At 40.4% G+C, this 16,859-nt stretch overlaps 1 protein-coding gene across 3 annotated transcripts in view; it reads left to right on the forward strand.

The window, feature by feature from the left end:
- The window catches only part of LOC134348081 (rho guanine nucleotide exchange factor TIAM1-like), a 320,986-nt gene that overhangs the window by 69,306 nt on the left and 234,821 nt on the right, over positions 1-16,859 (forward strand). For all 3 annotated transcript variants that reach the window (XM_063050923.1, XM_063050924.1, XM_063050922.1), the window contains exon 3: positions 12,006-12,110. Coding sequence is in view for 1 of the 3 variants with exons in the window: in XM_063050922.1 (XP_062906992.1) it covers positions 12,084-12,110 (27 nt within the window). In the remaining 2 variants the exon portion in view is untranslated. The remainder of the gene's footprint in view (positions 1-12,005; positions 12,111-16,859) is intronic.

A 16,859-nucleotide genomic window follows, 5' to 3' on the forward strand; every position in this document is an offset into this window, starting at 1 on the left:
GCAAGGTAATGTTGCAGCTGGAAGAAACATGTTTGACCGTACTTGGTGTATTGAGTTCAATTCTGATTGCCTCATTATACAAAGGATGTGGAAGCTTTAGAGAGGGTGCAGAGGAGATTTGCCAGGATGCTATTTGGTTTAGTAAGCAGGTCTGATGAGAAAAGGTTGAGTGAGCTCTTCCTTTTCTCTTTGGAGAGAACAAGGATGAGAAGTGACTTGATGTTGGTGATAAGAGTCATAAATTGAATGGTAAACCAGTATCTTTTTTCCAGGGTGAAAATATTAATACAAGGAAGCGTAACTTTAAGGTGATTGGACAAAGTGTAGGGAGGGATGTCAGAAGTAGGTTTTTACACAGAGTATGGTGGGTGCACGGAATGTGCTTCCAGTGGTGATGGTAGGCGCAGATAGAAAGCCATGTGGATGATAGAGAAAAAGGAGGACTATGTGGGAGGGAAGGACCAGACAGATCTTGGAGTAGTTTAAAGGGTTGGCACAACATTGCCGGTTGAAGGGCCTTTACTGTACTGTACTGTACTGATTTATGTTCTATGTTCGTAAAGACGTAGAAAATGAGCAGACTATCTGGCAGCAGCACTCACTCTGTTTAGACGAGACAGATTCATTCCACCAGTTCACCTTGTAGAGTTCTCCTCACACCCATGTGGGTCCTAATGTCTATACTAGGAGAGCCTTAGTCAAGTAACAAGAAGATATAACTGAGCTAGGTTTGGGTCTTCATGAGTTCCTGTACTTCCTGGTGGTAGCAATGAGAAGAGACCTTGGCCTGGATGGTGAGGGTCCTAATGATGGATGCCATCTTCTTGAGGCAACTTAATAGAATCGGTAGAAATGGCCACCATACAGTCCTTGTGAAGACAGTCCTACCTTCTTACGGAGGACTTCCTGCATTACCTTGTGTGGCACTGCAAACAAAATAAGTTGTTAGTCTGATCACATATCTAATTTACATTAGATTAAATTAGTTTCAACTTTATTGTCATTGTGCCGAATACAGTTACAAAGCCAATGAAATGCAGTTAGCATCTAACCAGGAATTCAAGGAATAGTGTTATTTACAAAATAACTGTGTGGGCACGTAGCCAAGTGGTTAAGGCATTCGACTCACGACCTGAAGGTCGTGAGTTCGAGCCCCAGCCGAGGTAGCGTGTTGTATCCTTGAGCAAGGATGTTGGTGACGACACTGGTATCGGCCCTTGCCCTTCCCTTGGACAACATCGGTGTCATGGAGAGGGGAGACTTGCTGCATGGGCAACTGCCAGTCTTCCATACAACCTTGCCCAGGCCTGTGAGCTGGAGAGTGAAGACTTTTTAGGCGCAGATCCATGGTCTTGCAAGACTAATGGATGCCTTAAAACTGCGAATCAAAAGTAAGTGCTACAGCACACAAATATAAAAGTACTGAGACAGTATAATACAGGTACAATACTGCTTAGCGCTGTGATGTGAGGTTCAGCAGGGTCACAGCCTCAGGGAAGAAGCTCTTCCTGTGCCCGCTGGTGCGGGAGTGGAGGCTCCTGTAACGCTTACCGGATGGGAGGAGAGTAAAAAGGCCATGGTTAGGGTGAGATGCATCCTTGATAATGCTTTTTGCCCTGCCCAGGCAGCGTTTATGGTAGATGTTCTCAATTGTGGGCAATTGGGTGCCAATAATCTGCTGGGCAGTTTTCACCACACACTGGAGTGCTTTATGGTCTGATACAGGACAATTGCCATACCACACTGAGATGCAGTTGGTGAGTATGCTCTCAGTGGTACAGTGGTAAAAGTCCGTCAGTATCCTGGGACAGAGGTGAGCTTTCTTGATGCTCCGCAGGAAATAAAGGTGCTGTTGCGCCTTTTTGATCAGGATGGAGGAGTTCAGGGACCAGGTGAGATCCTCGGAAATGTGGACACCAAGGAATTTGAAGCTTGATACACGCTCCACTACAGCTCCGTTGATGTAGATGGGGACGTGAGTGTGGCTGCTAACATGCCTGAAATCCACAATGATCTCCTTGGTCTTCTGGGTGTTTACTTACCTGGAATAACAACGCTAAGGACACCCGACATGTATGAAGTGCACTACAAACATACTAAATAGGATAGACTCTGAATAAATCTGCCAGCTCAAAACTGGACATTCATGATGCACTGTAGACCATTAGCAGTAACAGATATGTAGACCCACTGTCTATGATTAATATGAAGTCAGGGAATGATCCCTAGTTCAATGTGGAGCACAAAAGGCTATTCTGAGAATAGCATCAGGCATATAAAAATAATGTGCCAACCCAGTGAAGCTGCTCCACTGGATTGCATGCATGCAGTTGATAGCTGAGTGATGTCACAATAAATAGATCCAATTTGGATCGTATTATTTTATAGAACTGCAATCCTACCATATCTGGGCGTCATTGGTGGTGTTGAATTGACTGGCTGCTGAGAAGAGGAGGCTGTACTAATATCCAACAATTCAACAATGACACTGTCCATCTAGCAAAGAAACGACTGAAGCATTTGCTTCAACCTCCTTGGAATACTGTCTCCATAGAAGTGATTCTTCAGAAGCTTTGACAAGAAAATAGGAGAGGAGTTGGTCAGCAGATGTCTCAGACATGCCCTACATTGTCTGCATTTCTTGCTTGTTTCATTGTGCCCTTCCCACCATTGAGTACGTCTACACAGAGCACTGTTGTAGGAAAGCAGCATCCATTATCAAGGACCCTCACCACACAGGCCATGCTTTCTTCTCGCTGCTGTCATCAGGAAGAAGGTAAAGGAGCATCAGGACTCACACCACCAGGTTCAGGAACAGTTATTATCTCAACCATCAGGCTCTTGAACCACTGGGGATAACTTCACTGAGCTTCACTTGTCCCATCACTGTTCTGTCCCCACAACCTATGCACTCACTCTCAAGAACTCCTAATCTCATGTTGTCAATATTTATTGCTTATTTATTTATTTATTATTATTATTGTTCCTTTATGTTGTCTTTTGCACATTGGTTGTTTGTCTGTCCTGTTGGGTGCGGACTTTCATTGATTCTATTATGTTTCTTGGATTTACTGAGGGTGCCCACAAGAAAACAAATCTCAGGGTTGTTGTATATGGTGACGTGTATGTACTTTGATAATAAATTTACTTCGAACTTTGAACTGAAATTAAAAAAGAAGGTCCTTGGAGGAACAAGCCGTGGAATCTGCAGCACACTTCACTTTAGAGTGTCAACCAGTCAAACATTTATTCCTGAAATCCACAGTTGTATTCCCTGCTCATAGACATTTTAAATGTCAGTAAAAAAGCAACAAATAATCTGCTGTCATAGACACTGATGTCAATAGATCATGAGTGAACAGTCCTTTTCAGGTCCAGCCACCAATTCTCAATTGGATTGAGGTCTGGACTCTGACTTGGCCACTCCAGTACATTAACTTTGCTGTTTTAAAGCCTTTCCTGTGTACCTTTGGCTTTACGCTTGGGGTCATTGTCTTGCTGAAAAACAAATTTTCTGCCAAGTCAGAGTTTTCTAGCAGACTACATCAGGTCCTCCTCCAGGATTTCCCTGTATTTTGTTGCATTCATTTTACCCTCTACCTTCACAAGCCTTCCAGGGCCTGTTGCAGTGAAGTATCCCCACAGCATGATGCGGCCACCACCATTCTTCATGGTAGGGATGCTGTGTTTTTGATGATGTGCGGTGTTTGTCTTAGGCCAAATATAATGTTTAGTCTGATGCCAAAAAGCTCAGTTTTTATTTCATCAGACCATGGAACCTTCTTCCAGCTGACTTTAGAGTCTCCCACATGCCTTCTGGCAAGGTCTAGCCAAGGTTTCATGTAAGCTTTTTTCAACAGTGGCTTTCTCTTTACCACTCTCCCATAAAGCTGTGACTGGTGAAGCACCTGGGCAACAGTTGTTGTATGTACAGTCTGTCCCATCTCAGCCACTGAAGCTTGTAGTTCCTCCAGAGTTGTCATAGGTCTCTTGGTGGCCTACCTCAGTAGTCCCCTTCTTGCACAGTCACTCAATTTTTGAGGACGGCCTGCTCTAAGCAGGTTTTCAGTTGTGCTTTCCATTTGTTGATGATTGACTTAACTGCACTCCCGGGGATATTCAGTGACTTGACATTTTTCTTGTATCCATCTCCTGACTTGTGCTTTTCAATAACCTTTTCACAGAGTTGCTTGGAGTGTTCTTTTGTCTTCATGGTGTAATTTTTGTCAGGATACTGACTCACCAGCAGTTGGACCTTTCAGATACAGGTGTATTTTTACTACAATCAGTTGAAACATCTCGACTGCACACAAGTCTCCAAAACCAGATCTCCACTTAACTAATTATGTGACTTCTAAAACCAATTGGCTGCATCAGTAGTGAACTGGGTACCATATTAAAGGGGGTGAATACTTATGCAATCAATTATTTTGTGTTTTATAATTGTAATTAATTTAGATCATTTTGTAGAGATCTGTTTTCACTTAGACATGAAAGATCCTTTATCTGTTGATCAGTGTCAAAAAAATCCAAATTAAATTCCACCAGGAGGAACACTGGAGAGGAGCATTGAGTGAACACTGGAGCAAGGCACCGACAGGAAAGTCCAGCCTCAACCCAGCACGGATTCTCGCATGCCTAGCTCTCTTCCCTGGGCAACTGCCACAGGCCGCTGTGGCTGAGGTGACCGTGCGGCTAAGGCCTAGTCATTGTTACAACTGAGGCAATACAACTCTCCCACCATTGGTCTTGCCATTGAACCAGTGAACTAGACTTGCAGTATTCTATGTTATCAATGTCGGATCCCAATAAAAACATTCAATATAATCACTCACTCCCTTTGTTGGATCGCGCACTGTCTCGGCACAATGGTACGCAACAAATCCAGGCGATGACACAACAGTGATAAGCAATGAGTCCAACTCCATTGCTATTGAACAATTTGCTGATGGGATATTCCTGCAGCACTTGATATTGTTAGAATCCAGCAAGGACTTACGGTCATAAAATAAAACACAAGATGAACAGATGCACCTTTGAGTGAATTTGTACTGGCAGCTGCGTCTGAGTGAGCTGCCGTCTTAATGGAGGGAAGATTTTTCAAAATTGCTCTATGTCAGTGTCACAGTTAACTCCCACAACCAAGGCAACAAAGCTCCCCTGCCGTCAGTCTCACAGACCTTGGAATTTCTGATTGATAGTTCAACTTAATTAACTTGCTGAAGCATGGGGAATTATTTTGCAAACTTTAGTATGAAGAGCTTGTATTGGAGAATATTTCTTTGTCCAGTATCAGGTATTGGAAAATAAATATGATATGTCCTGTGCTTAGCATTTAGAGTTAACACACAATTATTCTGAAATTGTTTGATGACTAAGTCAATGTGAGTATTCCAACTTTGGCTGAATCACTTCCCAGCTGCATGGTTTCTGTGAGAGCTTAAGTGCAGGTTGAGGGAATTGATTTAAATTGGCTTCATGACTGCTGCAGATGTCTTTTGATGTATGGGTGACCCCTTACATTACAGATAATGGCAATTCGTCCCTATGGAAGGCATAAATCTTGACCAAAAATTCGGAGATACAGAATAAAGTTTGCTCTCACAGGTTATGTTTGTCATTTTTTTCCAACCCTCATTTTTTTGATGCATGCACAGACATGCGTCTTTAATTTATGTAAAGTCACAACATGCACAGTTTTCTAGGAGCACAACTCCGGCGTAATAGGGACCATTTGTACTTTGTTATATTCTATGTAAACAACTGGTAACATATAAACATTTGCAAAAATTTCAATTGATATGGCTGCCATAGATCACAGTTTGCAACTTTGTGTTATATCCAGAAAAAACAACGTAACAACTTTTCTTGCCCTTCTTCACTATTTTTTGAGTGCAATACACTGCCACATATTTGTGTTTCAATCCTGCATTTTGAATTGCAATAGAGCACAATATACAAAGTATTGTTTACCTTTCAAGAACACCATAATTAGTAAAATAAATGAAAATATATTGGTGCACATAATAACATGAATCACAAGCCTTGTAATGTGATACAATGTTTCAGCCTTTAATATACCCCATTGTGTTCATAAATTTTCATTATAAGTTTGTTTAAAATGTGGTTTTTCTTAACTGGTGTTTTACATAGATCCTTCTGTGAAGTTATCATTTTTGGGATAAGATATTAAGTTCTTGTCTCACCAGCTCCCTCAGATCAACATAAAAGATCCTTTGGTGCTGTTTTGAAAATGAAATTTTTACTCATGTCTTAGCCAATGTTCCACACTCAAAAAAAAGGGTTATCTGGTCAGAATCACATTGTGGTTTATAGGTGAAAATCAACTGTTTCATTTTTGACTTTACAATACTGATTACACTTACAAAGTTGAGCTGGCTATAAAGCACTCCAGAAATCTTGAAAGTGAAATGGAGAAAAAAATCTTTAAAAATATATAAGTCTTTCAAAGCCATTCAGAATAGATGGTGAATTACAATTAGCTTTAAGGTTTATGGTAAATCAGAGGCGTTCTGTTTCTGTTTATGTGTGGTAGCTTATACCACAGAAATGTTTCTTACAGGGATTTTATTTAATGCTGATCCTGTACAATAGTTTTCTTTCCCTTTTCCACAAAAAATGAATCAACTTAGTACATGTTGTCAATTGCTTTATGTCACAGGACGGGTTCTCCGGGCCTGTGTAAGCGAGCTAGCTGGAGTGTTTGCTGACATCTTCAACTGCTCCTTGCTTCAGTCTAAGATCCCCTCATGTTTTAAGAATACAACGATAATCCCAGTGCCGAAGAAGAGCAAGGTGGCATGCCTGAATAACTATCGCCCTGTGGCTCTGACATCAATTGCTATGAAATGCTTCAAGCGATTGTTATGGCATACATCAACCACAGCCTACCGGTCAACCTTGACGCTTTGCAATTTGCCTACTGGAGCAACAGGTCAACGGCAGATGCCATCTCTCTGGCCCTACATTCCTCCTTAGAACACCTGGAGAATAAAGACGCATACATAAGGCTCCTTTTCATTGACTACAGCTCTGCCTTTAATACCATCATTCCAAATAAACTGATTCCTAAGCTCCGGAGCCTGGGCCTTAGCACTCAGATCTGCAGCTGGATCTTCAATTTCCTCACAGACAGGACCCAGGCTGTAAAAATAGGGGACAAGTTCTCCTCTACAATCACTCTGAGCACCGGTGCCCCACAAGGCTGTGTACTCAGCCCCCTGCTGTACTCACTGTACGCCCATGATTGTGTAGCCAAGTTTCCATCAAACTCAATATATAAGTTTGCTGATGACACAGCAATAGTAGGCTGTAAGTCTGGTAATGGTGAGTTTGAGTACAGAGAGGAAATTAAGAACCTGGTGGCATGGTGCGAAGACAATAACCTATCACTCAACGTCAGCAAGACGAAGGAATTGGTTGTTGATTTCAGAAGGAGTAACGGACCACACGACCCAATTTACATAGGTGGTGCGCAAGTGGAACAGGTCAAAAGCTTTAAGTTCCTCGGGGTCAATATCACAAATGATCTGACTTGGTCCAACCAAGCAGAGTTCACTGCCAAGAAGGCCCACCAGCGCCTTTACTTCCTGAGGAAACTAAAGAAATTTGGCCTGTCCCCTAAAACCCTCACTAATTTTTATAGATGCACCGTAGAAAGCATTCTTCTAGGGCACATCACAACCTGGTATGGAGGTTATCCTGTCCAAGACCGGAAGAAGCTGCAGAATATCGTGAACACGGCGCAGCACATCACACAAACCAATCTTCCGTCCTTGGACTCATTTTACACTGCACACTGTCCGAGCAGTGCTGCCAGGATAATCAAGGACACGACCCACCCAGCCAACACACTTTTCGTCCCTCTTCCCTCCGGGAGAAGGCTCAGGAGCTTGAAGACTCGTACGGCCAGATTTGGGAACAGCTTCTTTCCAACTGTGATAAGTCTGCTGAACGGATCCTGACCTGGATCTGGGCCGTACCCTGCAAATATCTGGATCTGCCTCTCGGTTTTTTTGCACTACCTTACTTTCCATTTTTCTATTTTCTATTTATGATTTATAATTTAAATTTTTAATATTTACTAATTTTAACTATTTTAAAATATTTTTAATATTTAATATCTGTAATCCAGGGAGTGGGAAGCGCAGAATCAAATATCGCTGTGATGATTGTACGTTCTAGTACCAATTGTTTGGCGACAATAAAGTATAAAGTATGTGTAGTTTTGTGTTAGGCATGTTATAAAAACATGCAAATTCGTACGCCATTTACATACATTTGTATTGGATAGTGAACAAGGTTAAATGCATGAATAGAAATAAATTACATTGTGCTTTTTATTAACATTCCTCAAAGAGATAACACATTCCAATTATTACAGTTATGAGTTAATTTAAAGATAATCATAAAATATTTAACATTTGGGATCCATAACATATACAGTATAATTAACATTCATAATTCTTCAACTGCCTTGAAGCTAAGCCTCAACAAAGTCTATCATCGTGCTCATTGTTCAGTCTAATTATTTTTTGTCTTAAGCATATCTTTTGTATCATTATTTAGTTTATGAATATAAAATTTTATTACAGAGTATAGGGGTATTTTGTCAAAAACAACTTCTAGTTGTCTCAAAGAGCTGCCACTCAATCCCATTTAGTGTCCTAACCATATACCTTATTAAACACATCACCTTCAAAGATTTAGCCACTCCTCTCTTGAAATATGTTTACCATTCTGCTTCTATTGTCACTTCTGGCAGGGTCTTCATGGCCTAACAATATCCTGGTTTGAATGTTGAAAATAATTTGCTCTTGATTGTTTGATTATGACGCCAGAGGTGAAGTGGTGTTACTTGACCAATGCATTTAAATTGATAAATATCCTAATAGCATTAAGCATCCTGGGCACAGAGGCACTGGGTATTCTGTGAATCAGCTTTGAAAATGGAATTATAATGAACCATAAGATCACCCATGATCTTACTAAATAGTGAAGCAAAGACAAAGGTTTCTGTGGCCTGCTCCTGCATTTTATTTAAGTTTACAAAGATTTGTGTTTAAAATGGAAACTATCTGGATTGAAAGTCCAAAATTCTACTCATTCAAAAGCAGATGTTTGTCATTGGATGAACACCTCTGACAGATCTATCTATATACGTCTACATTCAAGCTCCTGAGTATGGCTGTAATTCTGACTGCTACATCGCAATAAGACTAGTCTAATTTTGAGTCATCAGGAGAAGAGAAAATAAATTATGGTTTGAGGCTCTGACAATCCTCAAATATGGTGAATGTTATTTTGCTGAGCAAGCTTTAATATTGCCGACCATTATTTTCTTAATAGTAATAGGGCATGCAGATTTGAATATGTTTAGTGCCTTATCAACCCCTGTTCACTACAGCTTGAATGGCTTGAACCTAAAATGATTACCTGTTTTTTTGAAAGCTGAGCATTTACGGCATTGTTTTTGTTTCCGTTTTCTAGCTCCTGCAGTTTTAGTTTTCTTACTCGTTTTGAGTTTGAAAAGTAATCATGGTTACTTTTTGGTAAGAAGCCCAGCACTTAGAGATAGTAATGGTAAAGAATGACATTTTTGGCAACGTTGCACTACCTTAGTGCTGAACTGATGCATCACTCTGGATAAATCCCAGCTGATTACAGCTTCAACATTTATGTAGACCAATTTCTTTTCTGTATTCCTGTGTTTAGTTTTATGGCAGCAGTTATATTGTTACGAGGGGTGATTGATAAGTTCGTGGGCTAAGGTAGAAAGAGTCAATTTTAGAAAACCTAACACATTTATGTTTCCTACATTTACACACTTAGTCCAGCGTGGAGCATACGGATCCCTTGTTTGTAGAAGTCGGTGTCTTGGACCTCCAGAGGTGGTCCACAGCAGGGGTGATTGATAAGTTTCTGGCCTAAAGTAGATGGAGCTGAGTTACTAACTTCAAACGTTCTGCATTTTCACTCAAAGAGTTGAACTGCACGTGCATGTAACGAGAGCTGTATCCTTCTACCTTAGGCCACGAACTTATCAATCACCTCTAGTATTTTTTATATATATGTGTATGTCTGTGTATGTAAGAGAGATAGATGAATAGATACAGAGAAAGATCTCTGTCTTTCATAATGGCTCTCTAGTGGGTATCTTGATTCATTCAGTGACTTCTGAAAACTTCCTTTTGTCAACATGGGAAGCATTTAGTTTCTTCTACATGATTTATTTTGACTGTAGAGGGCATGAGGGCATGATGACAACTTGTATTCCACAAGGACTCCAATGGATATGTTAAAGTAAGCTTATAAATTACTTTTTCTTATGACAAGAGAAAAATAGGTTAGTTTTAATGAATGTATGCTTGAGAGAATTGGCTTGGCTGGTGTTTCTTTTGGTTTGGTATAAATTACCTGTTAGAAAGGAGCTATTGGTAAAATTTCAAAAATGCAATTAGCCCAGACAGTATTTGGCAAAATTACTGAAAGACAGAAAGAATACAATAAATGTTAAGAAATAGAAACAAATGATGAATGACTATTTTAAGACAGGAGAGGAAATACAGTGATGTTCGTTTATATAGAAAATAATGACCTTCACCTGGGATTCAGGTCATTCCTTAAGATGATAGGATATCTTTTATAGCAATGAGTCTGGGAGAAATAAGGAAGAAACAAAAAAAAATCAGAAAATTGCCCACTTTTTCCCCACACAATACTGTAATTCCCAAGTTTAGAATTTGTGGAAATTGTTCGGTAATATCACATTTATCTTTAATTCAGGGCAGAAAGTATACACTTAAGTTGGTATTGATAACAAAAAAAAAGAAGAAAAGTGAAACTATTTAAAATTACATGTTTTTTGTTTGCACCATTAGCTGAAGGTCTTCAATATTTCTGTCCGGGCTTAAATCCTGATGTTAATTCTACAGTCAGGTCGTTGATGGTTGTTGACCTATGTATTCCTGTCTTGAGTTTCACCCTAACATTGAAGTTGACATCCTCCAAGACCTTTCAAGCTCAACTTTTCTGTGTTTCCCTTCCTTATGATACTTGCAGTGTTGCACTCAAATGGATAATTAAATGGATCCTGGCTTGCTTATCCTGTTTACCCTCCTGTGTCACTAATGCGTTTCTTGCCTGAATGCACCTCAGCTGCTTTGCTATGTTGCAGCATCAGATTTTTTTTTGCCTGTTTGCATAATTCCTGACTTGCAGACTTCTTGGCCAAGAACCATTTTTAACTCTGTGTGTTTGTCAATGTTTATTGATCTAAATTGGCTCTTGATCTTTGTACACCTTCATCTTAAACTGATCATTTGTATCTTCAAATTCTCCTGTGAATTCTTATGTCCTCATCACTGTCAGCCCTCCAACACTGTGGGACCTTCTCACCAGACAACTTGTGCATCCCTGATTTTCATTGACAGTCACGTTTTCAACTGCTTAATTTCTCAAACTTTGAAGTTATCTCTCTGGACTTCACCATATTTAACTGTCATTTCTCCTTTAATGTGATCTTTAAGACCTACCTTTTTGACCAAGCTGTTGGTCACCTGCCTTGATACCTTTTCAGTAGTCTCTGTCAGTTTTTGTTTTAAAATGTTCTTTGAAGCTCATTGAGACATTCTACTATCTGAAGTGTACTATTTTTTACATTCGGATTTGAAGGGTTGTTAGTCTCTACACTGTTCATAAGTTGCTTGCTAGCTGGCCAACTAAACAGGAGAAAAACTCAGTGCAGTTATCCAGAAGTGATTCGTACCTGGCTTCCCGGCACTTCCTCCTATTTTCCCTGAAAATTTGCCACCTGCCAATTCATGCAATCTGTGGCCTTTCAGTTTGCCTGCTGGTTTTATTGCTCATTGAATACCTGATCAATTGTTTATCCTGGTTAATGCTCCTATTTTCCCTGAGAAGTTCTTAATAGCTTAGAGAACAGTTTAATTGCAGGCTGACAAACATTGTCTTTTCATTTACAGAACTGAATGTTTGCCTCCATCTGAAAAGTGAAGAGAAACATGAAACTGAAAGAAAAATAAGCAAGACTATAATGGAGAATGGAAACATTGCACACAAAGAAAAAGGTAAGACGGATAAAACATAGGAGGGATACACAAAGGAAATGACAGAGAAAGGATTCAGAAGGTATGCAAGTGAGGAGAACAGGGGAAAAGAAACTATCACATGAAAAGGAAGGGCAAGAATGATGTTGCAAAGCCAGACCTGTATCTTTTCGCAATCAAGAGAAAATTTGCAGTTGCTGAAAATCCAAGCAACACACACAAAATGCTGGAGGAACTCAGCAGGTCAGGCAGGATCGATGGAAAAAGAGTACAGTTGACTTTTCAGGCTGTGACCCTTCAGCAGGACTGGAAAAAAAGGATGAGGAGTAGAGTTCAATGGTGGGGGGAGGAGAGGGAGAAACACAAGGTGATAGGTGAAACCAGGAGAGGGAGGGGTGAAGTAAAGAACTGGGAAGTTGATTGGTGAAAGAGATGCAGGGCTGGAGACGGGGGGAGTCTGATAGGAGAGGACAGAAGGCCATGGAAGAAAGAAAAGGAGGGAGAAGCACCTGAAACATTGAGGACCCTGGCACCAGGGAGGCAAACTACCATCCGTGTTTCCTTTTCATGTCCACAGAATCGCCTATCTGTCCCCCTAACTATAGAGAACCCTATTACTAGTGCCATCCTATTCAGTTCCCTACCCTTCTGAACTACAGAGCCAGACTCAGTGCCAGAGGCACTGTTGCTTCCCCCAGGTAGGTCCCCTCCCCCAAACAGTACTCAAAATGGAGGATCAAGCAACACACATCAAAGTTGCTGGTGAACGCAGCAGGCCAGGCAGCATCTCTAGGAAGAGGTACAGGCGACGTTTCAGGCCGAGACCCCTCGTCAGGACTAACTGAAAGAAGAGATAGTAAGATACTATCTCTTCTTTCAGTTAGTCCTGACGAAGGATCTCGGCCCGAAACGTCGACTGTGCTTCTTCCTATAGATGCTGCCTGGCCTGCTGTGTTCCACCAGCATTTGGTGTGTGTTGCTTGAATTTCCAGCATCTGCAGATTTCCTTGTGTTTGCCCCTCGAAAAACTTCCTGCTTCTTAAAAATCTTCGCTGGACCTGCGCGGCAACACTTCTGTTGTGTCTGCACGTTTCGCCTGAAGGCTCACAGATTCCTCATGGGGACAGGAAAATGCAAGATTACTCAATCTGCCTGAAAACACAGCACCAAAATGTAGATCGCAGGCACTGAACTGTATATCACAGGCTCCAACAGTAGCTGAATCATATTTGAAAGAAAAAGAAGACATAAGAGAAGTGAACGAAGTAGTTTTGTGAACCATCTGGAGGATGTTGCCTTTGGTGGTGTTGCTTGCTGGCACCAACTTCTTCCAGAATGACAGATTGGCTTTGACTTTTCTTGTCAGCCACGGTTGTATCATCCTGCGTTTAGAATACTTCTTCGGATGTAACTATCCTGCGCCTTTTGAATTGCTCTTAGAAGCTCCAGCCATTGCTGCTCTTCCATCATCCCTGCAAGTGTTTCCTTCCAGTTGCTCTCTCATGCCTCTGTAATTTCCTTTATTCCACTGGATTACTTCCCCTAAGGATCCTTTTACCTTTTCAGCTTTCTACTTAGCTACCTAAAACTTCTCTTCAGGATCTCCTCACCTTTCATACTTATGTCATTGGTGCCAATATGCACCAAGACTTCTGGCTGCTCACCCTTCCCCTTTAGAATAATGTGGACCTGATCCAAGACATCCCTGACCTTGGCACTGGGGAGGCAACAGAAGAGCACAAGAACATAAGAAATAAGAGCAGGAGTAGGCCCTGTGGCCCCTCAAGCCTGCTCCATCATCCAATAAGATCATGGTTGCTCTGACCATGGACTCATCTCCACCTACCTGACTTTTCCTCATAACCCTTAATTCTTCTATTATGCAAAAATTTATCCAACCTTGTCTTAAATATATTTACTGAGGTAGCCTCCACTGCTTCATTGGGCAGAGAATTCCACAGATTCACCACTCTTTGGGAAAAGCAGTTCCTCCTCATTTCCATCCTAAATTTACTCCCCCAAAATCTTGAGGCTATACCATCCAGGTGTGTCTATCACATACACAGAATCTTGTCTCTAGTCCTCTAACTATGGAATCTCCTATCTCTACTCCGGTCCTCTTCACCATTCTTCTCTTCTCAGCCAGAGGCCCGGTTGCCCTCTGGTAGGTCGTCTCCCTCAACAGTATCCAAAGTGGTATACTTATTATTGAGGGGAATGCCCACAGGGGTACTCTGCACTGGCTGGCCATTGCCCTTCCTTCTCCTGACAGTCACCCATTTACCCGCCTCCTGCAACCTAGTGGTGACAACTTTCCTTTAACTTCTGTCTCAGTCTCCTGTATGAGCCAAAGGTCATCGAGCTGCAGCTCTGGTTATCACGGTTTCTGAGGCACAGTTTCTATGCCGCTCGGTGTATCTAGTGTAGATATGGTTATCCAGGGAGCTGGACGCCTTTGCAGAATTCTCACATCTCACACATAGAACAAAACACTGTCCCTGGAGCCCCAACAGATGAAGAATGGAGAATTAAGAAGAAGAAATTTACCAGATATTTATCTCACCCAAGCCTGATGAACCAAAGCCAATCCAACACTGGCCCAGTTGCACAACAGCCTTTTGTTTATTTGACCTTTCTAATGAAACCTGATTACTGCTTGGGCACAGTCCACTCCGAAAATTTGTCACAAAGCATGCTTTTTAAATCTTTAACAGGGGGCCTAAGTGAAATCATCACCTCCTCTCATGCTTCTGTTTGCTTACTGGGCACAGTCTAACTCCCAAACATTGGGAGTAAGTGTGTATTTGCAAGAGTAATTCTTGGGAGAGAAGAAAGTTTTGAGATCTAAAAGAGAAATTATCAGTCAGTTTTCACATCAGGGAGACTAATATTGAAGCAGGTCAAATTAATTGGTTAGAAATGGCACCTCTTTCCAGACTTCAGGGGTCCAAAGTGAACAGCTTTTGTTAATCTCAATCCAGTTCCCTATGAGCTCTCAAAGCGAACTACAGCTGCACTTATTATAACAGCTTATTTTCTGAGAAGGATTTTACGGTCTTTGATGAATCATGAAAATATTTATTTTTTGCTTTGCTTGGACTATGTGGCTGTAATGGGTAATTTCAGATGATTATAGATCTAATCATTTAAGCCTCTATTATAACTGTCATATCAAATTAGGAGATGTTTCATTCAGACTGAGATTTAATTGTTGATTAAACCCACAATTATTACATCGTATAGGCGAAGAGAAGTGCGCATGCTTGAATTAAAATCTTCGTATATATTGCAGTACTATAGGAAGAGCAGTCTTTTTTCTTTGTAGTTTCATGATGGTTAAATTGAAGGTTGTGCAGAACCAGGCCAAAAATAAATTACTCCATTAAGTGCAAGCAGCATACTTAAAAGAATCAATTTGTACAAACTGTGTAGTGTTACCCATTTTTTTGCCGTTCCTTATCTAGTAAAATTCCAAGACTTGCACAATACGTAAAATTATGCCCCCTCAAATGTAGAATCCTTATTCTTGGAAAATGTGCTGATTTTTTTCATTTTGTATTTCAGATTGCATGCTCTCTCATAAATTCAGCACATTATTTAAGTTGTGTAATTATTCAGTTAATTTCTCTGTTTGTTCTTTTTAATTTTTGGCTATTGGAAACAAGTTGAACTGCTACTGATTTGAACAACCGAGTATTTTGTTCATCTTTCTCTCTCCATTTCATTTTACCTTACATTTATAAAGTATTTCACATTCCTGTTGCTCTTCTTGGTGATAAATTTGGGCTGTTCCACCGAAACTCTTCCTTAAAGTCCCGCTGTCAAACCTACAATTTTTACCTGTCCTAATCATAAGACTTTTAATAGTTTCACCAACAATTTGAATCAGAATTTGAGATATACTTCCAGAGAGCTAGAACATACTCAACAGCTGGTTATCAATTCAGTTCATTGCTCTTCTCCAGGACTGCAGTACTGTAACGCAATTGGAGAACAGTAAGTCAAAAAGGAGGTACAAGAGGAGTAAATAATCTTAAAAATGGACAGGGTTGGATTTGAAGTTTGCAGTTGAAGTTGAAGATTGGTCTGGATTTTGCAGTCATTGGATAGTGGTTTAAACATTTCATCAGGTGTAGGAAATTTCTGGAATTAACAGTTCTGTTGCATTTTGTTCAGCAAGACAATCTTATGGAGTTTAAATTGAAAATAATTGATAAAACTTGAAATGTTTGGCCAGTGTCATCAAGTGTATTCAACAGCTGATTACTTCCACCATCACCAATTCCAGAAATGAAATCTAAATTGAAGCAACTCTTGTAATGTCTTCGAGATTGAAATAAAAATTGGAATGTACACATAATGTTGAGGTAGAAGCTGAAATATTGCATTTTTTCAAAATTTTATTCTGAGGGAATACAGAATAGAACGTTGTTTTACATGAAACATACCTTCGCACAACATGAACAGTTCTATTGCATCTTGTTCAGCAAGAGTTTTCCAAGGATTTCAAGCTTGACAATTTTTAAAAAATCATATTTCTTTGTCACTAAGACTCCCACCTTTGAAGACTTGGTTTGCACATCCATTGATGCGCTGTTACTGGTGACAATAAGTTCTGAATTTCTCTGCTTATCTACTGTCATTGTGTTCTCCATGAACCATTGTCAGCTTCATAGAGTAACAAAACTGAATGCTCACAGTTTTGCCATTATTACAAATCCAAAATCGAAACCATTAAGCATAATGAATGCTTTTATTTTTCAACCTCCT

This window comes from Mobula hypostoma, chromosome 6, assembly GCF_963921235.1.
Source record: "Mobula hypostoma chromosome 6, sMobHyp1.1, whole genome shotgun sequence".
Taxonomy (NCBI): domain Eukaryota; kingdom Metazoa; phylum Chordata; class Chondrichthyes; order Myliobatiformes; family Myliobatidae; genus Mobula; species Mobula hypostoma.